We start from the raw sequence: 18576 nt of genomic DNA, 5'->3' as shown, positions 1-18576 counted from the left end.
CTAGAGCATTCAACACAAGTGTTTTTCTAAATGCTCTCAGATGCACCTTCTCTTCTAGTGGACTGAAGTTCAGTGAGCATTTAATTAAAATCAAAAGCAACACATTAAAGTCTTGACAACAGTGAATACACACGTACACACAAACATAGCTCAAAACAATCAAGGCAAGTCTGTGTTCACAGGCATAGTGAAAAAACATTCCGCCATCTCCCATGGGATAAGCGGTATTCCACTAATGTGTGTGTGCCAAAGCAATAAGAGTGATAAACAGCCGCGGACTGACACTCACATACAGGATAATCAAATACGCAAATTAGATAATTAAGAACTGCCTCCTCTCTTCTGATCCCGAGTGGTGTGTGAATGGCTTCGTAAATAAACATAAAAAATGAACGCACGTTGTGGCCACCAAGTCACGTAGCTGGCAGGCAATCTAAGACAACAAATACCTGGAGGAAAAGAGGTAGATACAGATAATATGATGGGATAGGCAGGAGAGACGTAGGTGTAGACGAATTAGGAACGTGTGAGAATGAAACTGCGTAATAAATCTGGATTATCTTCAACCAACTCTGCAGACAAAATGTTGTAATTATTGTGCTGTAGTGCTTGTGAACCTTGCTTGGAAGTGTACTCTGGTAAAAAAAAAAAAAACATATTTGGCTTTAGTCAATGGGGGTAGTACTTAGAATTATGGTAAGCACAGACCGAGTCACAAATGTGAGTAACAAAGTTGCAAATAAAATACATTGTAAAAGAGACAACAATGAACCGTGAATATTATACTGTACAACATTATATCTCCAATAAGATGTTAATAAAGGTACTATAGTAGGCAGTCGTGGAGCGGGACGTGGTCATGTGTCTGTCATTGGGGAGAGAGGAAGCGGTAAGGGCCATCACCTGGTGATTAATGATACGTAATACCTGTATCTCGTTGCAGTGTCAATGGAGATGGGCTTGAAAAGGCCACGAGAATGCCAGTGGGGGAGAGAGAGACCGAGACACACACACTCTGGAGCTCAGAGCTGGAAAGCTAGTGATATCTTACCACGTGAAAGTGTTTATTGTTAGTGTGAAGCTGTGTGCGAAAATGATAGAGTCTAGAGATACCTATTGTGAAACTGAAAAGCCCAAGAATGTGTTTGTGGAACTGAAAAGGCATTAAAGGTTTCTTTACCTTGACTGCAACCCGCTTTCTGCTTCCTTATTGCTGGAACTTCTACAGTAGTCAACCAAAATGATCCTTACAACCATGCGCAGTATCGCCACATTAACACTGTGAATTGTCACGTGTGATTTACCAGCAAATTAACCTGCAGTAGGCACAGAGGTTAACTTTTTGCACCATCGCGTAGTGTGAAGAAAGTGAGAGATATGATGATTAAAATGGTTCATATTATTTTTATTTAATTTTGTACATTGTTTGGAGACATTATGTGTAGGAGATATAACAATACAAAATCGATGGCAGCATTAAAAGTTATAGTTTAGTTAGCTCATGTATTTAAAATTTGCAATTATAAGTAAATGCTAGCATGCCAGCCTTTTTCAATTAATGGAAACGTTTGCTTCATAGATATTGGTTAATTGTACCATCTTCAGAAAATACATTGTGTACATGAATATATTTATGATGTGCTAGCCCTACTAAAAACAACAATACATTTAATAAATGGTAGTGTTAACCTGTGTTATAATTGACACTGTGCTGGAGAGTGGTGTGGAGTAAACAATAGTTCATAATAGTTCTCTGATGACACTAGTTAACCGGTTGTTACGGGGATGCACGGTTGACTCTGGTGCAACAGAGCAAAGGTACGAAACCTGCTAACTTATCTTTTTTGTTTGTTCATCTGTTTGAATGCACCTGGAAATGTAAAATGTACTCAGTAGTGTGGGTTACTTCTTACTTCATTCTACGGGATTCCCCCAATGCACTTAAGCGCAAACACTGATGTGACGGACAGTAGTTGATTTAAAAATGTATGTGTTCTGGTGATTCGTTTCAACAGTTCATTGGTTATTGCAGCTGTTTATAACTGTTGTCGACCCACAGACCCACAACTACGATTTCGCAGAGATTACTGTTTAAAACATTAAACAATTTATAATTTAATTCTCTGGTTTTATGGGACGCTTAGGCTACTTGGTTTTAGAAAAGAAAACTCCTGGGAATGGATTATATTTACAACCAACCAACCCAAAAAATTATTGTGATAAAGTGTGAAATGTTGCTAATCTGAGCTTTCTACAGCATTGACAGTCAGTAAATATATATTCCACCTCACTGCTAAATTGGACAGAATTTTCAGAGCTCAAAAAGCCTGTGAAGTTGTGTGAATCTGAAGAGAATTCACATGAGCTGCTACAAAATCAAGTTACCCACAGCTTTCTTTCTTTCAGCTCACAGCATTTTAAAGGGGCTTTGTTTAGCAAACGTTTGCCATAACTAAAGCAGGTTATACATATATATATATGTGTCAAAAATTACACTCATGCGGGAAACTCAAGTTCCAATCTAGCATGTGTCAGTATTCCATAAAATTATTCTTATAAAATCCGCTGCATCAAATTGAATGTGCATATTTACACAAGAGTGTCTTTAAAAAATATTATTTCTTTATTTTTGTATTTCTTGACGGAAGCAATCCGTCCCAACCAATAAAGTAGCAAAATATTAAGAAACGGTCTTTGTATGTGGCCCTAAAATAACCTTAGCGAAAAACCCAGCCAAACAGCTATGAGCACAGTTGTTGTTGCCAAATGACCTCTTTGCCAAAGTCTCCTCAGAAAGATTGAACTCATATCATGGGAAATTCATACCCTCAAGCGCCATTTTACACACAATAAACTGCTCATTGTAAAATAATTACATGATACATTTAGCAAAAATATTACAGGGTGATTGACCTTCCCTAACATTAGATAGTCAGAATGAACATTTTCGAGTGAAAACTCATATTACCCTGGTTAAAAACTGAGCGTTCCATTCCATAATGGAGTCAGGTGGTTGGCAGAAAGGTGTTGAAAAGTAAGAGGGCTTGGTGATGTCAACCAAAAATTACTTTTGAAGGCCAATCAAACTATTGCATGTTGATTACAAGATATTACTTGTCAAGTATGCTAAAACCTTCCCTTAGGAAACATATGTATAACAATGAGTTTTTTGGTTTGACACACCATACAGAAGGGCCCATTAAGCAACCCCAATTACAGTACACTTCATGTCAGGTTACACCTTACAATCTAATTTGTGCCCTATAAGGAACATGTCAAGTTCCAGTAATTGGCTTTCCTCACTAATGAGGGAGAATTAATCTCCTTCCTTAAGGCGTATCACACCTTATTTTGCATGAATTGTTGGAACCGTCTCTGAGACACATCTCCACCATCGACACTCGTCTTGTTGTTTGCATATTAATATTTTTGATAGGTGGTTTTCAGTAACTTGTTGTTGGGGTAAACACTCTAAATGTCCCATTTAGGGTTTGCAGCTGTATCTAACAATTAACTTTGTATTGCATAGATAAATGAGTAATGCAATTCAAACATTTCTCAGTGAATAAAACTTGTTTTTAAAAATATTATCTGTAAACACTGATGGAACTGGCAGGCTGTTGAACATGTTTGAACAACAACAAATGTCTGAGTAACAACTTTCGTATACTTTATTCACAAGCACCCTCAATCCAACAAAAGCACGTGTAATGCTGAAATATGTTGTTGGGTGTAATCAGATTACAAAGTAATTAGATACAGTAATCAAACTACTTTTAGTCAAAATGTTGCGTAACAAATTACATTTTAAATTGTTGTAATCAGATTACAGGTACTGACTTTCACTTAGTTTAATTCAATTAGTTCAACAAGTGAATTATTTTTGAGTACATTAATTAAGTTACACATATTTCTTAAAACATTATTTATGTAAAATATTTAAAACATGAATTCTGTTAATGTGTACTTCTGTTTGTGTTTCTAAGACAGCTGAGTGTTGTACAACTTTTCAGAAAACATCTTATTTTCGATAACTTTGTGCTATTGTTGCCCACTGAAAGCAGGCACTAAAATAAATGTATTTTAAAAGAGATGTTGGTGTACATTTTCTAGAGAGGATAAATCTAACACAATTTAGCAAAGTTGATATACCAAGAAAAAAAGGTTTTTGCCAATGGTGTAAAAAGAGTCTTCATAGACCAATAGATCATAGTTTACATTTCTGACTCACCAGCTTCTCTTGAAATCTGCATGAAGGCCTCAACACCTTTCTCGCCATAGCTTCCCTCTGATGCCACTGTAGATACGTAGTTCCATCCCATTGCTTTCACAATGTCCACCATGGCCTGTGCCTGGAAGGAGTCGGGTGGAACCACACGAGAGAAGAAATCGTACCGACGGTCGTCACTCAGTTCTGGGGCAGTGGAAGCATAGCTGATCTGCGGAATCTGAAACCAGACGAAAAGAAGTTGTTAGATATATTATCTCTGGGGTCAGAAAATGTACCAGGTCCAATTTGAATCTCTGTCAACTCTTATAATGGAAAATTATAGTGTTACCAACAGTGATTCTGTATTGAATGTCAATTATGCAAAATTTCATAGGCAATTATATTTACAGAATGTCTCATTGATGTGGTCATACTATGAATGCTGGTCTGCTTTGGGTTCTTGCAATGAAACTTTGTAAATCAAAGAAAAAGGGTGAGCTAACTTGCTTGCCTCTCGCCACCCATGTAAATAATCCTGATCCATGCCTGTGTTTAGTGATAAGGGAGTAAATAAATAAAAGTAGTAATGATCCTAACTTAACTACATTTTATAGTAGTGTGACAGTAGCTTTGCTCATTTCAAAACAGTGTTCCTTTTCTAGTAACAAGCTACTTCTTGTTACTAGAAACAAATGCACCAACACAATTGGCCGAATGACAAAAAAGGCTAAATATATGAACAAAGCCCCCTAATAATTTGTGATATAAAATAAAATATTAAAAAAATATATGTATACAAATATGTAAAAAAATATTTTGTAATTTTTAAATATTAAAAAAAATATATTTAAATAGCTAGTAAAATGCATGTGCTTGTAAAACAAGAGCTTGCCAAGCTCTATATAATGTAAAGCAAAGCACAAAACACATGTTTGCAATATTCTGACCAGTTCATGGCTAAAATTCAGTATTTGGCAGACAACAGAAACACCTAGACATACAAATTTCATGTCACCCACCAGCTGTCGGTACAGGAAACACATTTATCACCTTGGACAAGCTGCAGACTATCCTCATCGTTTTTTGAGTTGAACAGTGACTGTTACATTAAAGTCATTCACCCCAAGTAAGCCCATGCCAAGAATAAATACAAAGACTAAAACACTCAATAAACGCTGTTTAGCATAAAATTGTTGATATTCTGTGCTCTTCTTCTGTGTAAGAACTGACTTCTGCTCTGAAACTCAACTCAAAAATTCAACCTCTCAAAATTCTCTCCTGGCACAACATACAGTATGTTATGAACAGTGGTGTAGTTGGGGCCATACGCACATATACGCCATATTTTTCTATGTCTGTTTGCAAAGTTTTCATAAAACCAATACACAAGCTTCACAAACCACCTCTAATCATTATTTGTTGAAAGGTAATTACACTGATGAGCCAAAACATTATGACCACCCACATGTGACGCAAATATCGTTGATCATCTCCTAACAAGGCCACATGTCAAGGTCTGGGTAGATTACATGGTAAGCGAACAACCAGTTCTCATAGTCAGCATGTTGAATGCAGGAGAAATGGGGAACAGCAAAGAGCTTAGTGATTTTTGGATTATGACTTTGGCATTGTTATGGCCAGACAACTGGGTCATGGCATCTCTGAAACGGTTAGACTTGTGGGGTTCTAATGTGGCACAAGTCACAGAAAATTTTAATGATGTTTACGGGAGGAATGTATCACAGCACACAGTGCATCGCACCATGCTGCTTATAGAGCTGCAAAGTAGTAGACCAGTCAGAGTGCCTATGATGACCCCTGTCCACCATTGAAAGTGCTTACAATGGGCACACAAGAGTCAAAACGGAGTCCATGCCTCGGCAGATTGGCGCTGTCTTGGTGGCATGTGGAGGACCAACAGCATATTAGGCAGGTGGTCCTAATGATTTGGCTCATCATTGTATACTATTGTGGCAGGGCGGAGGGCGGGGCCGAATTGTGATCCTACGCACCCAGTCCCATATTAGGCTAATTATGCCTCCGTGAGGGTTAAATGCTGACTGCAGGGGACCGTGCGGGAGAGAGAGATGCCAGTTCTCGCCTCCTCCTTTCCATTGAATACCTTTACACTGGTGCCAAAACCCGGGAAGGAGGAGGGATACGCCATAGTAGAGTTCTCGCCACTACCGTCCACCCCAATGGAGCAGCCGCGGCCATCTGCCGGGGGACGAGGAACCCAGCCGCCTGAACAAGGACGATGGCCGCCGACCGCGAGGGGAGAAGGGGCTCCTAGCCGACCGCCTGCAGCGGGGGAGACCCCTTCTGTTCCCCGAGAAGGCGGCGGGGTGTTCCGTCCGCCAGGGGCTGGAGGACTGCCTCGGATCCGCCCGGAGAGGCACGGGAGGAGTGGCCGAGGAACAAGCTGCGGCGTATCGGAGAACTGGCGAGTAAGAGGTTTTTTTTTTCATCTCTCTCTCCTCTCTCTCTCTCACTGCCGCTCTGCGTTGGCCTTTATCCTCTTTTAAATTTTACAGTGTTTTGGGGGGGGGGTACTATACTGTTACAGGAAGTACCCCCCATTTTAATTATTTCTGTTTCCCTCCCCTTGTCCCCTCCCTCATCCAGGTAGATGGGGATGACCTGCCGGCAGACAGTGCAGAAGGCGCGCCCTCCCCCAGGGAAAGGGGGGGGGGGGGGTGTACGTCAGGCCGGGGGCTCCCCTACGCACCCGGTCCCGTATTAGGCTAATTATGCCTCTGTGATTGTTAAAGGCTGACTGCAGGGGGCCGTGTGGGAGAGAGAGATTGTTTACGGATATGTCCGTCATGTGTGTGTATGTTGTCTTTTAAGTTTATCATTAAAACTATTATTTATATTGAAAAGCCGGTTCTCGCCTCCTCCTTTCCATTGAATACCTTTACAACTATCAACAACTTTCAAAACCTAACTCAGTTTCCACTGGAGTTACAGCTTAGGCTAAAAATAGTTTAATAGTTGAAAGTCAAATGAAAAGCATATAACAGCAGTACTGTTTTTTGTTTGTTTCATCAAATACATTGTTTGCACTCCCATTACGTCAAAGCAATTACAGGTTGCGTCTTTCAACGTAAGCAGTCCTGAAGCAAAACCTTGTCATTCAAACTTTTCCAAAACAAACCGTTTCCTTCAAGGTTTGGTTGTAAGGAGGAGCCTGCAGCGAGCTTTGAAAACTAATTCCTTCAAGAGTCGTAAGAAACAAAACACAAAGGCACAAAACGGGATAACAAATTGGCTTTGAGTGAGGCCTAGAGCCTTTTAGCTTTCTTCACATTGCACACAAATTCAATTTGGTTTTTCAAATCTGATCTTTTGGACTGACCAAGAGTTTCAGAGTCATTTAGTAGGTGATCAAATCAGATCCATTTATTCAGGCAGTGTAGTCAATATCTGGTTTATCTGCATCAGTTGATATAGTAATGACTTAAGTGTCAGCTCAGCACTAAAAAGTAGCTGTCAGTGTGAAAAGAGAGTACGGTAAAATTGAAATTCTTGCTGAATTTACAAGGTACATGAGAAACATAAGCAACAAAGGCATTACTGTATTTACATATTCATGCTGCTCACTCATTCACAATTCACTACACGTTGAATGTCACACACTTGACTATATGTGAGCGAATTTTAGTGCATTTGTTCATATGATGATCTTTAAGCCCATATTATCACACGAGAAATCTGCATGCTGTTTCCGATTGTTCATGTACCCTGAAATCAACTCCTGAAATTCATCTTAATTTCTGACAAGTGCAATACCCCATTAGACATTCTACCAACAATTCAAGGTTGTTTACCTTTTCCTGTGTTTCTACTGATAGCGTGATGCAGAAGCAATCTTCAAGACAAGGGTTCTGGTCCGGTAGAAACCAGGAAGTTATCGCATTCACTGCGAGATACAGGTTTCGGTCCCTTAGACCTGGAAATAACTGCGTTTACTCTGAGACACATGCTCTGGTCCCATGAAAACCAGGAAGTAAACGCGCTCATATAAACAATAGTGAGCGTGACTCTGAAGTTGCATTTTCACTCTTAAAATACATTTTTACTGTACTGACAGTTAGGTTTAGGTTTGGGGTTTGGGTCAATTTAATAAAACATGCATTTTGGTTAACCTCATCCACCACCCAGTGGATATTTTACTTTGAAAAGTATCGCTAACTCTTCAAGCTTCCAATGGGGGCAGTAGTTTGAATTTCGACAGATTTCAGCAGCAGAACTTTTGATCAACTGTCACTGAATTCACAGGGTGATCAGTCTGCATATGTGCCGAATCCCGAATGGCGAAAAATATTACTTGAAATACAGTCTGACCACTCCAATATACTTGTTTATGCAATTATCTATTCAGCCAATCATGTGGCAGCAGTGCAGAACAGTATCACGAGCTGACAGAAAGGCTACGGTAACTCAAATTACCACTCTGTATAATTGCAATGAGCAGAAAAGCATCTCAGAATGTAAAACACGTTGAACATTGAGGTGGATGGGCTACAACAGCAAAAGAACATGTCAAGCACTTTATTAAGACCATAGTGTTTCTAATAAAGTGGTCAGCGAGTGTATATATATATATATATATATACACAATATAACTTTTTGGGAATTGGGGATATATATATATATATATATATATATATATATATATATATATATATATATATTGTGATCCGACAACAAATTTGAGTTGGATACGCCAAAAGAAAAGTCCATCTAACTCTAAAACTCCTACATCCTTCCTTCACGTTCTTGTCTTTCACACTGTCTCAGACACAAAGATATAATATCAAGGTCCTGGATCATAGCCTTAGCCCTTGTAAGCTGTCAGCTGTGTATGTATATGTCTGTGCAGATGACAGCAGGGGCGGTGATGAACATTGTTCGGCCTCGGCCCAGCGCCCCATTATCGGACTCCATTATCTTGTCTATCAGTATGAGTGATCAGAGGGTGGTGGCTACTGTGTCCCTGGAATCCAGGGGCCTGTCTTGTGTCAGGTCAGTAGCTGTAAGAATAAGGTGTCCTGTCTAGCCATCCTTCAGGTGAAGGCATCTTTTATTCAGCAACACAAACAACATGGAGTACCTTGCAGCTTTATGCAGCCTTCCCATTGTAAAGTGCTTATCGGGGTGTCGCGGTAAGAATTGGCGCTGTAGACGGAATTGTCAGTGTGACCATCAGATATCTCTGAGACTAGTGGTGTTTAACTGATGTGTGTCACTTCAATGATCCCTCCCAAAAAAGAAAAACAAAGACTTTTCCTTGAGTATTGGGCACTGATGCTACTTTTGTTTACTCAAATTATGCCAGACTGGTCTTTATTTTATTAAACCCATTTTATTTGGCAAGACACTCGAGTCATATTATCGAACCTAAAGAGTTCCATTCGATGCCTCACACTTTGTGATTATCTCCCAGTGTGCTGATCCATTCTGAATTACGATCAAGCCCCTCTGAAACTATTCAGTCTGTAAATAAAGGTGCTGTGCTAGCTATATTTAAAGAACCTTATTGAGAACAGCCTCTTCAAATAAATGCCATTTTCTAGCCAAATGAGATTATTATTTGTTTGTTTGCGTTTTATCTGTAGCTTCCTTGTGAGCTAGTAAACACCTCTCCGGGGCTGTCAAACATTCAACCACAGTTCCTCATAAGTCAACATTTGCCGTTTAAAACAACCGTTTTTTCTCTGCTACCAATCCTTAATGCGGTTGTGACCTTGGGTTCTTTGTCAGGGCCAAAAATGGATGAGATGCAGGACAATAGATCCGCCTCATGTCTGCTTGGGGTCATTTTTTGTATCACGCTGAAAGGTCAGGTGTGTTGACAGCACCAATAAAGAGAAACAGACGAGGTATTTGACAATGGGCTGACCCAGCATTGATCAGAGGTGGAGTGCCTCTACCTGAGAGAAATGGAGAATCAGTACAGGACTGGGTTGTCACATTGGATGCACGACTTGGTGGCTGACATTTCCACTGACATTTTGTCTACCTGCATTTTCCACCCACCATGAGCAGAACTTGCTGTCATTAATTTTTATGGTTGTGGAGAACTTATAGATGGGACACCATTATAAGGGTGAATTTGCAATTGGATAGAGATCAAGATGACACCAAGAAAAGGGACCTTAATATTATTTTCGACAGATGAGTATGTGTTATACAACAATATCAGCAGTCAACGGTTTTTCCATGACAATCACTTAAAACTCATAAGCTTCCCAAAAACAGTGGATTTTGGGCATTACAATATTCATACTGATCACTTAAGGAATAATTCACCCAAAATGTAAAATTCTATTATCACAGACTCACCCTCATGTCGTTTCAAACCTGTATTTGCTCTTTCGCAGACCACAAAATTAGATGTTTTAAGAAATGTTCACACTGCATTCTTACATACAATGAAAGCATACTGTGCCCAAAGGCTGTCAAGCACCCTAAAAAGTACCATATAAATAGGCCACATGGTTTGTGCGCTACATTACAAGTCGTCTTTGTTTCATTAATGTTAACATTGCTCGTTGTATGTTACGCAGCAATTTTCTGGTGAAATGAACACTGGAGCCACTGAAACAACAACGTCTTTATTTCGTTTGACACAAATCACTAATAAAATGGCAGATTAACAGTTCATAAATACTTACTACCCAACCCCTTTCTTACAAAATGCTATCTAATATGATGTCAAAACACTTACTAACAATAACCAACCAACTACTTTTAAATGTGTTCAATCACAATCAAATTGTGCAGCAATTTGAGAGTCGACAATTGAGCAAAATTATCATAGAAGCAACACAAACAATGTGCATTAACCTTAAAAATATTTACTGTTGAGGATAAAATTGTACTCGCTTTTAGCGCCACACAGTGGACATTTCACCTCAGAACTTGTTGAGAGCATTACCGCGGAGAGGTAGCGCATGTGGAGGCCCACACTATTCTCTGTGGCATCCACGCACAACTCACCACACACCCCACTAAGAGTGAGAACCACACATTATAGTGACCATGAGGAGGTTACCCCAAGTGGTAACTTGGCCAATTTGGTTGCTTTGGAGACCTGGCTGGAGTCACTCAGCACACCCTGGATTCGAACTTGCGACTCCAGGGGTGGTAGTCAGCATCAATACTCACTGAGCTACCCAGGCCCCCATATCTAGTGGTATTTCATAGGTGGGTTGTAAACTTCGTGTTTTGAATTTGATAGAAATTCAGGGGTTTTAAACAACATAAGGTTAAGTAAATGATGACAGAATTTTAAAAATGTAATTTAAATTTAATTTATTTCCATATTTGAAAATGGTAAAAAAAATTATATTATGTTCAAATTACGCAGTCTGATGACTTTACCAATTTAATATGCCTGCAATGTAAAGGCTTTGACAGACAGGCCCTACCCAAAGACTGGGATTACATGCATATGCCTGAACTTCAATTGCAAGTTTCTGCATTCTCACAGAAGCTAATCATCGACCTTTAATGAGAAGGACTAGATGAATCAAAAAGAAGCACTTGAGCTTCTAAAGGCTGGGGGAAGAGAACACAGCCTGGACCATCATACAACACTGCTTTGCCTTGTGACTCAGGGCTCTGACGAATGTCTAAATTAAAAAAAAACTGCAGATTAAAAATAACAACTAATCTAACTCCCATGCCAGTTTACTAATGTTCTAATATGTGACACAAGGACCCTGCATGAGTCAAGCTCGGGAAATCAAATTACTTTGGAGTGAGTGCCATTGATATGAAGTTCATTTGCTTCGGTCTTACTGGTGGCCGATTTTAATCATTCTGACCCACTGAATGAAAGTGCAGCAAATCACTGATTTCATTACAAATATCCATTCTTAGCCGCCTGTTGCTGATTGTTGGCTCAGCATGCAGGATGCAGGGTGAATGAAGTGGAGGGGAGCTAAAAATAATGTCAATGAATTCTACAATGAAAATAGTTTAGCTAAAGAATGGAATATGTACTGTAAATTACTCCACCTTTGTTAACCTCCTGAGAGCCTGCGTCGAAATGTGTGGATATTACATATTACGTTTTGGCTTTGTTATAGGCTATGCATAATTTTTATTTATAAATCATTAAACGGACTGATCTCATCTCAGTTGGCTCTAGGCTGTCTAAAGGGTTCAAATTTCAATGAACCAAGTCATGTGACAAAACGTCTAGGATACTGTCGTAACCCATGTTCCCTGATGGAGGGAACGAGACGGTGTGTCGGTGAAGTGACACTAGGGGTCTCTCTTGAGAGCCTCAGTTGCCTTTGAGCTTTGAGAAAAGACCAATGAGGCGAACAGAATTTGCATGTCCCTTCCCTCCTATAAGAGGAGGGAATCGTGCATCTGTTTAGTCAGGTTTTGCACTGAGGAGCCGAGAATAAGGTACCTCCTAAGGTACAGTGGTTGGTACGGTGTTGTGGCAAGAGGTTGGAAAGGGAAAGGGGGTTACGACAGTAACCTTGATGTTCCCCTTCTGTCACTCACTCGACATTGTGTCGGCGAAGTGACACTAGGGGTCCCTATCCAATAACAGCACGACACTGAACCGTATTACGTGAACTGCTGATGTGGATGCAAGCAAGCTGTTGCGTGCCAAAAGAGCAGCCCGCGCCAGCCGTGGCCTTTTCTCTCTCTATGTTTACCATAGGACTGTTAGAAGCGGCTGGGCCATTTAACGATTTAACACGCATCAGGGAAGGTGTTATTTTCCGACTCCTATTCTTTAAGGGGGGAAAGATCCAGCGGAGACCACATTCTGCCCAGGCTGGGGAGGTCACATGTGGCAAATACGTCACATGGGCTTATGAGCCTTACATGGAAGAGGCGCAGTGGTAGATCCTATCTGGTGAGGGAGGAACTCTACAAACACAGCGACCAGGGGCAGACGGAAAATACAACATGAAGTAATCATGATGACCGATACCTGTGGAGCACCTATTCCAGTACAGAGTAATTAGTACCCATAGTGGCTCTGGTCAGGAATTCCTCCGCCAAATCCGCGAGCCAGAGCGCTTTGGAAGAAAGTAATCCAGGGAGCGTGAGCTTTTGTGGACTCACCTGCGGTAAAAGCGCACAGGTTTGCATCGGAAGAGTGGAAAAGGCGCTATGCTCAAGCAGTACAGCCGGTCAGCTGTCCCGTGTTACAGAGTTCTACGTGCTTGTAACTGAAAAAACACAGGCCAGGACCGACTCAACCCCCAGTGGTTATTGATCTCACAAGGGTATTGGGTGTTGCCCATTCCGCTGCTCTGCCCATGTCTGCTAGAGAGGTGCCGTTGGCAGGTGCCCACGAGAATGCCACGCTACTCATAGAGCATGCTCGAACCCACAAGGGGACCCAGGGGGTCTGGGTCTAATAGGCCGGTGCACGGGCGTTGATGACCTCATGGACAAACCTCGGTTGGGGATAGTGTCCCTTCCTGCTGTCCACCACAGCAAACAAAGAGCTGCTCGGAATCATCTAGAGCGTCGCGTGCGGTCCAAAATAGGGGTGCAAAGTACACACCGGACACGGCAACGATAAGGCTGGGTCTGCCTCCTCCTGGGGCAGTCGCTTGCAGGTTCACTGTCTGGCCGTGAAGGGGGGCCGTAGGAACCTTGGGCCCCTAGCCCGGTTGGTAGCACGATCGACTCCAGTTGATCAATGAATGTCTTCTGAAGCGAATCGATAGGTTTATGTAAGAAACAAGTTGATAATTTAAACTTTAAAAATTCTCACAATAAGTCGTCAATGCGCTCATGTCACCCTTCGTTTAAGCTGCAGGCAGGAAGAATTTTTTAAAAGTTAATAACGTTTTAATTATTGATTTATGTTTTACACAAATGTATCATTTTGCTTCAGAAGACATTCATTGATCGACTGGAGTCACATGGATTACTTTTATACTGCCTAAATGTGACTTTTGGACCGTTAAAGTGCTGGTACCTGTGTAAAAATCGTAATTTGTGTTCTGCTGAAGAAAGACAGTCATACACATGGTTCATGGTTAAAAATAAAAACCATGTTAAAGTAAATGCTTGCCTTTACTTTGAATCAGAATAACATAATTACATCAGAAATGTATGATAATGCAATAAAATGAATAACCAACAACATGAATAACCAACACTTCTGGAAACATAAACAATTTGATTTAAAAAAAATAAATATAATAATTCTACAGCTTGTATCATTAAAAGTTTTGCAACATAGTCCCACTGTCCACATATGAAGACATACATTTTTAAGAAAACTATTTGTCTAATATATATATATATATATATATATATATATATTTTGCTCTTATGGAAAGAAATTGGTACTTTAATTCACTAAAGTGGCATTCAACAATAATTCATTATGGGGAATAATTTCTTATATTGTTATTCAGGATAGCAAAATGAATACAATTTTTATAATAATAAAAAAAGATAACAATACTAATAATAACGGAAAAAAAATTTACAATTTATTTTGCTTTGCATACATCTTCAAAGGCGCACATTGACACAATTTGAATGGAATCATACCAAAATGTCATTAAAAGTATTTGTTTCATGGATCAAAATATTTGTTTATTATAAAACAAAAAAAAAGACTCTTTTTAGAAAGTAAGACTTTTTCTCTGTGTACACAGTCGATGTAGAACATTGCTTGGAGCCACTGATCCAGAATCAGCTTTTCTCATACTATTCTCCCAGTTACGGGGAGCTGTAACACGGAGCAGTTCGGCTGCATAAATCAATGAATTGAGTGAACACTTCTCCCTGTGTCATGTTGTGACCAGTAGAAGACTAGATTTATAATCCCACTGCCTAAATGCGTTTACTTATTTTGTAATAATAATAATAATAATAATACATTTTATTTAAAGCGCCTTATCAGGACACCCAAGGACACTGTACAAAACAGATAAAAACCATTAAAACAGTAAACAATAAAATTGGCAAAACAACATTGAGGTGATATGGGTCAGGCGGAATATGATTGTCTAAACAAGTGAGTTTTGAGTTTGGATTTGAAAAGATTAAATGAGTTGATGGTACGAAGATCTGGAGGGAGGGAATTCCAAAGATGGGGAGCAGAGCGACTAAACGCCCTGTTCCCCATTGTGACAAGACGAGCAGGGGAACAGAAAGATGGCAGGTGTGAGATGACCGGAGTGAACGAGTAGGGATGTTTAAATGGAGAAGATCTGAGATATATAGAGGAGCCATGTTATGAACTGCTTTGTAAGTAATGAGAAGTATTTTAAAGATGATCCTCTGTTTGACAGGAAGCCAGTGAAGTTGTTGCAAGACAGGAGTGATATGATGAAAAATAGGGGTCTGAGTAATCAGGCGTGCAGCAGAGTTCTGTAGGAGCTGCAGCTTCTGGAGCGACTTATTAGGGAGGCCAAACAGGAGTGAGTTGCAGTAATCTAACCGAGATGTGATAAGACTGTGAACCAGGATGGCGGTGGTTTTGGAGTAAGAGAGGGACGGAGGCTGGAAATGTTACGCAGGTGGAAATAGGCTGACCGGGTGATGCTGTTAATGTGAGAGTGGAAGGATAAAGTGCTGTCAAGGACGACACCCAGACTCTTAACCTGAGGGGAGGGAAGGATAGTTGAGTTATCAATGGTAATGGAAACTTTATTAGCTTTAGAGAGGGTATGAGGTGTGCCCACCAGGAGGACTTCGGTTTTTTGAACTGTTCAGTTTGAGAAAGTTGGATGAAAACCAAGAGTGAATTTCTTGGAGACAGAGGGTAAGAGAGGTTGGCGGGAGTAAAGAAGATGGTTTAGTAGAGAATTAGAGCTGGGTGTCGTCCGCGTAGCAATGAAATTTAATGTTATGTTTACGGTGTATGTGACCAAGAGGGAGGATGTATATGATAAAAAGGAGAGGCCCCAATACAGAGCCTTGGGGCACTCCGGCGGAGACGGGGAAGGTAACGGATTTCTGGGTTTTTAGTTGTATGAACTGTGTGCGATCAGAGATGTATGAAGTAAACCAGGCTATGGGAGTGTGGGTGATACCAATAGATGATAATCGACTGAGAAGGGTGGGATGAGAAATGGTATCAAAAGCTGCTGTGAGGTCCAGAAGAATGAGAATTGAAAGTAACCAGTGTGTAATGCAGTGTGTATTAACACATGAATCAATCGCCGAATGGCTTAAACAAATAGTGACCTGACTCATAAATTGTACTGGACCTGGAGCTTTTTTATCTAGTGTCTTAGCCTAGCTACAATTGGATTTATTTAACCTAATGTCCTAAGATAGCAATTGTTATAACATTCTTCATTAGTTTATTTTTCTTTATGGGAGTAAAATCATATACCTTTGTATGAGCCAAATCATGCGATTTCTACAATTACATCATGAGGTTAAAATAACTTTGCTATTATTATTATACAGGCCAGATAAATAAAAATTTAAGACCAAAAGTTTCAAATATGGCCCTTACAACTAATATATTGAGGAAAATGTTGAAAAAGATCCAGGCTTTATATGTTGTCCAAGTGTACAGTCATAATAGTCATTTTGTAATGAATTTATGCAACCTGGCACTATAAAAGTTATTGGCACCAAGCAGAGAAGCTAAATCCCAAAGCTTTTAAAAATAGGATTGGCTTTACAAACGACACTGAATATGACTTAAAATATTGCTTGCTGACTCTCAAATTGAGATCCAGCACACTAATTTCCACCTTTATCCTCTCCTGTTCTATTTTGCTTCTAAAAAGGCCTTTCCCTGCATTTTATCAACTGTGGATTCCAAGGCTTCTAAATAGTTAGTATAGTTGTTTCATTAATTTTGGAATGCAATGTGGCTTAAAGGAATAGTTCACCCAAAAATGAAACTTCTCTAATTTCCTCACCCTCATGTCATCCCAGATGTAGCCTATATTACTTACTTCCTTTCTTCTGCAGAACAGTAATGAAGTTGTTTTAGAAAAAAGAAAAAAATCTGCTCTTTAGGTCTATACAATGAAAGCAAATAATGGCCAGAATTTAAGGTTCAAAAAGATTTAACCACTTCCATATCTTCAGAAGTGATAGGGATAGATCAAAACAAAATGCCAGTCATGAATTAGAAGACAACAAGTAGTGTTAAAGAAAAATGTTGGAGGATTTCGATATAAGAGAAGAGAAGACGAGATTACATTTTTTGCCTAGCCTTATTTGCTTGAAACGGAGTACACCAACCAGGAACTCCTGGAGATGGAGGAGGCTGCAGCAGCGGCACAAACAAAAGAATCTGGTAGACGAAGAGTACGGGAGATGTGGAGGTGCTCATGCAGGAAATGCCAAAAGAGGCTGAGAGTGTTTGCTGCTATGAATGGACGATTGGAATGACTGGATAGACGCACGAACGCACCATTTTAAGACTAATGCAAATCTACAGTATAGCTAAAACAACTCACTTCTTTTCGCCATTTTCCTTTGCTGTAAACAACGCGTGCTTCCGCATTTGTCACTTCTCACTGGAGCTTACGCTACGAGTACTTCATACGGCGGAACTTGAATCGCTTATGAAAGCGTGGACGGCAGTTACTGGAAGCCTGTGATTATAGTTATAAAATTATAAATATGAATATTTTTCTTACAAAAACGCATCGCTTCGCTTCAGAAGGCCTTTATTCACCCCCCCGGAGCCGTATGGATTACTTTTTTGATAGATGGATGTGCTTTTTTGGGCTTCAAAATCAAAGGTACCATTCACTCCCATTATAAAGCTTGGAAGAGACAGGATATTTTTTTATATATCTCCGATTGTGTTTGGCTGAAAGAAGAACGTCATATACAACTAGGATGGCTTGATGGTGTGTAAATGATGGGATAATTTTCATTTTTGGGTGAAGTAAAGGTATTTTTTGGCTATAAATATCCACTTTCTCTTCCGCATTCTACTCTTTAGTTTTTTGGGTGATTCACATTCGTTGTGCATATTGCCACCTACTGGACAGGGAGGAAGATTTATTGCAAAGAGGCATTTTTCATGTCACATGTGCTTTTCATGAGATCGGGTTTCAATACATTTTTTAGTATAATAGTCAAAAACATGCATTCCTTTTCAGCCTAATCAGAAGTCCAGAGGAAAATGACTTCATTTCTATAGGTCCAAAATGCAACATTGCCTGCATCTTCTCATTGTCTGTCCTCTGCGCCCAAAGTGCATCTGAATGCAGTGCAGCAATGTTTCTGAGCACAATAGTATTGGTCACATCTGCAGAGGTCCGCAAACAAATGAGCCTGCAGCTGCAATTTTGGGTTGATACTTGACGCCACGCAGGATCCACAAAAATAATATTTACAGTGATTAATTTGACACAGTAGTGTGCAGAAAATTGGGT

General features: G+C 39.9%; 1 protein-coding gene across 1 annotated transcript in view; it reads right to left on the bottom strand.

The window, feature by feature from the left end:
* The window catches only part of LOC127641177 (metabotropic glutamate receptor 7-like), a 258371-nt gene that overhangs the window by 174284 nt on the left and 65511 nt on the right, over positions 1-18576 (bottom strand). The window contains exon 2 of the mRNA XM_052123989.1: positions 4232-4448. Coding sequence (XP_051979949.1) covers positions 4232-4448 — 217 coding nt within the window. The remainder of the gene's footprint in view (positions 1-4231; positions 4449-18576) is intronic.

The sequence above is a fragment of the Xyrauchen texanus genome, chromosome 50 (assembly GCF_025860055.1).
Source record: "Xyrauchen texanus isolate HMW12.3.18 chromosome 50, RBS_HiC_50CHRs, whole genome shotgun sequence".
Classification (NCBI taxonomy): Eukaryota; Metazoa; Chordata; class Actinopteri; order Cypriniformes; family Catostomidae; genus Xyrauchen; species Xyrauchen texanus.
This window is presented reverse-complemented; position numbering and strand designations above follow the sequence as displayed.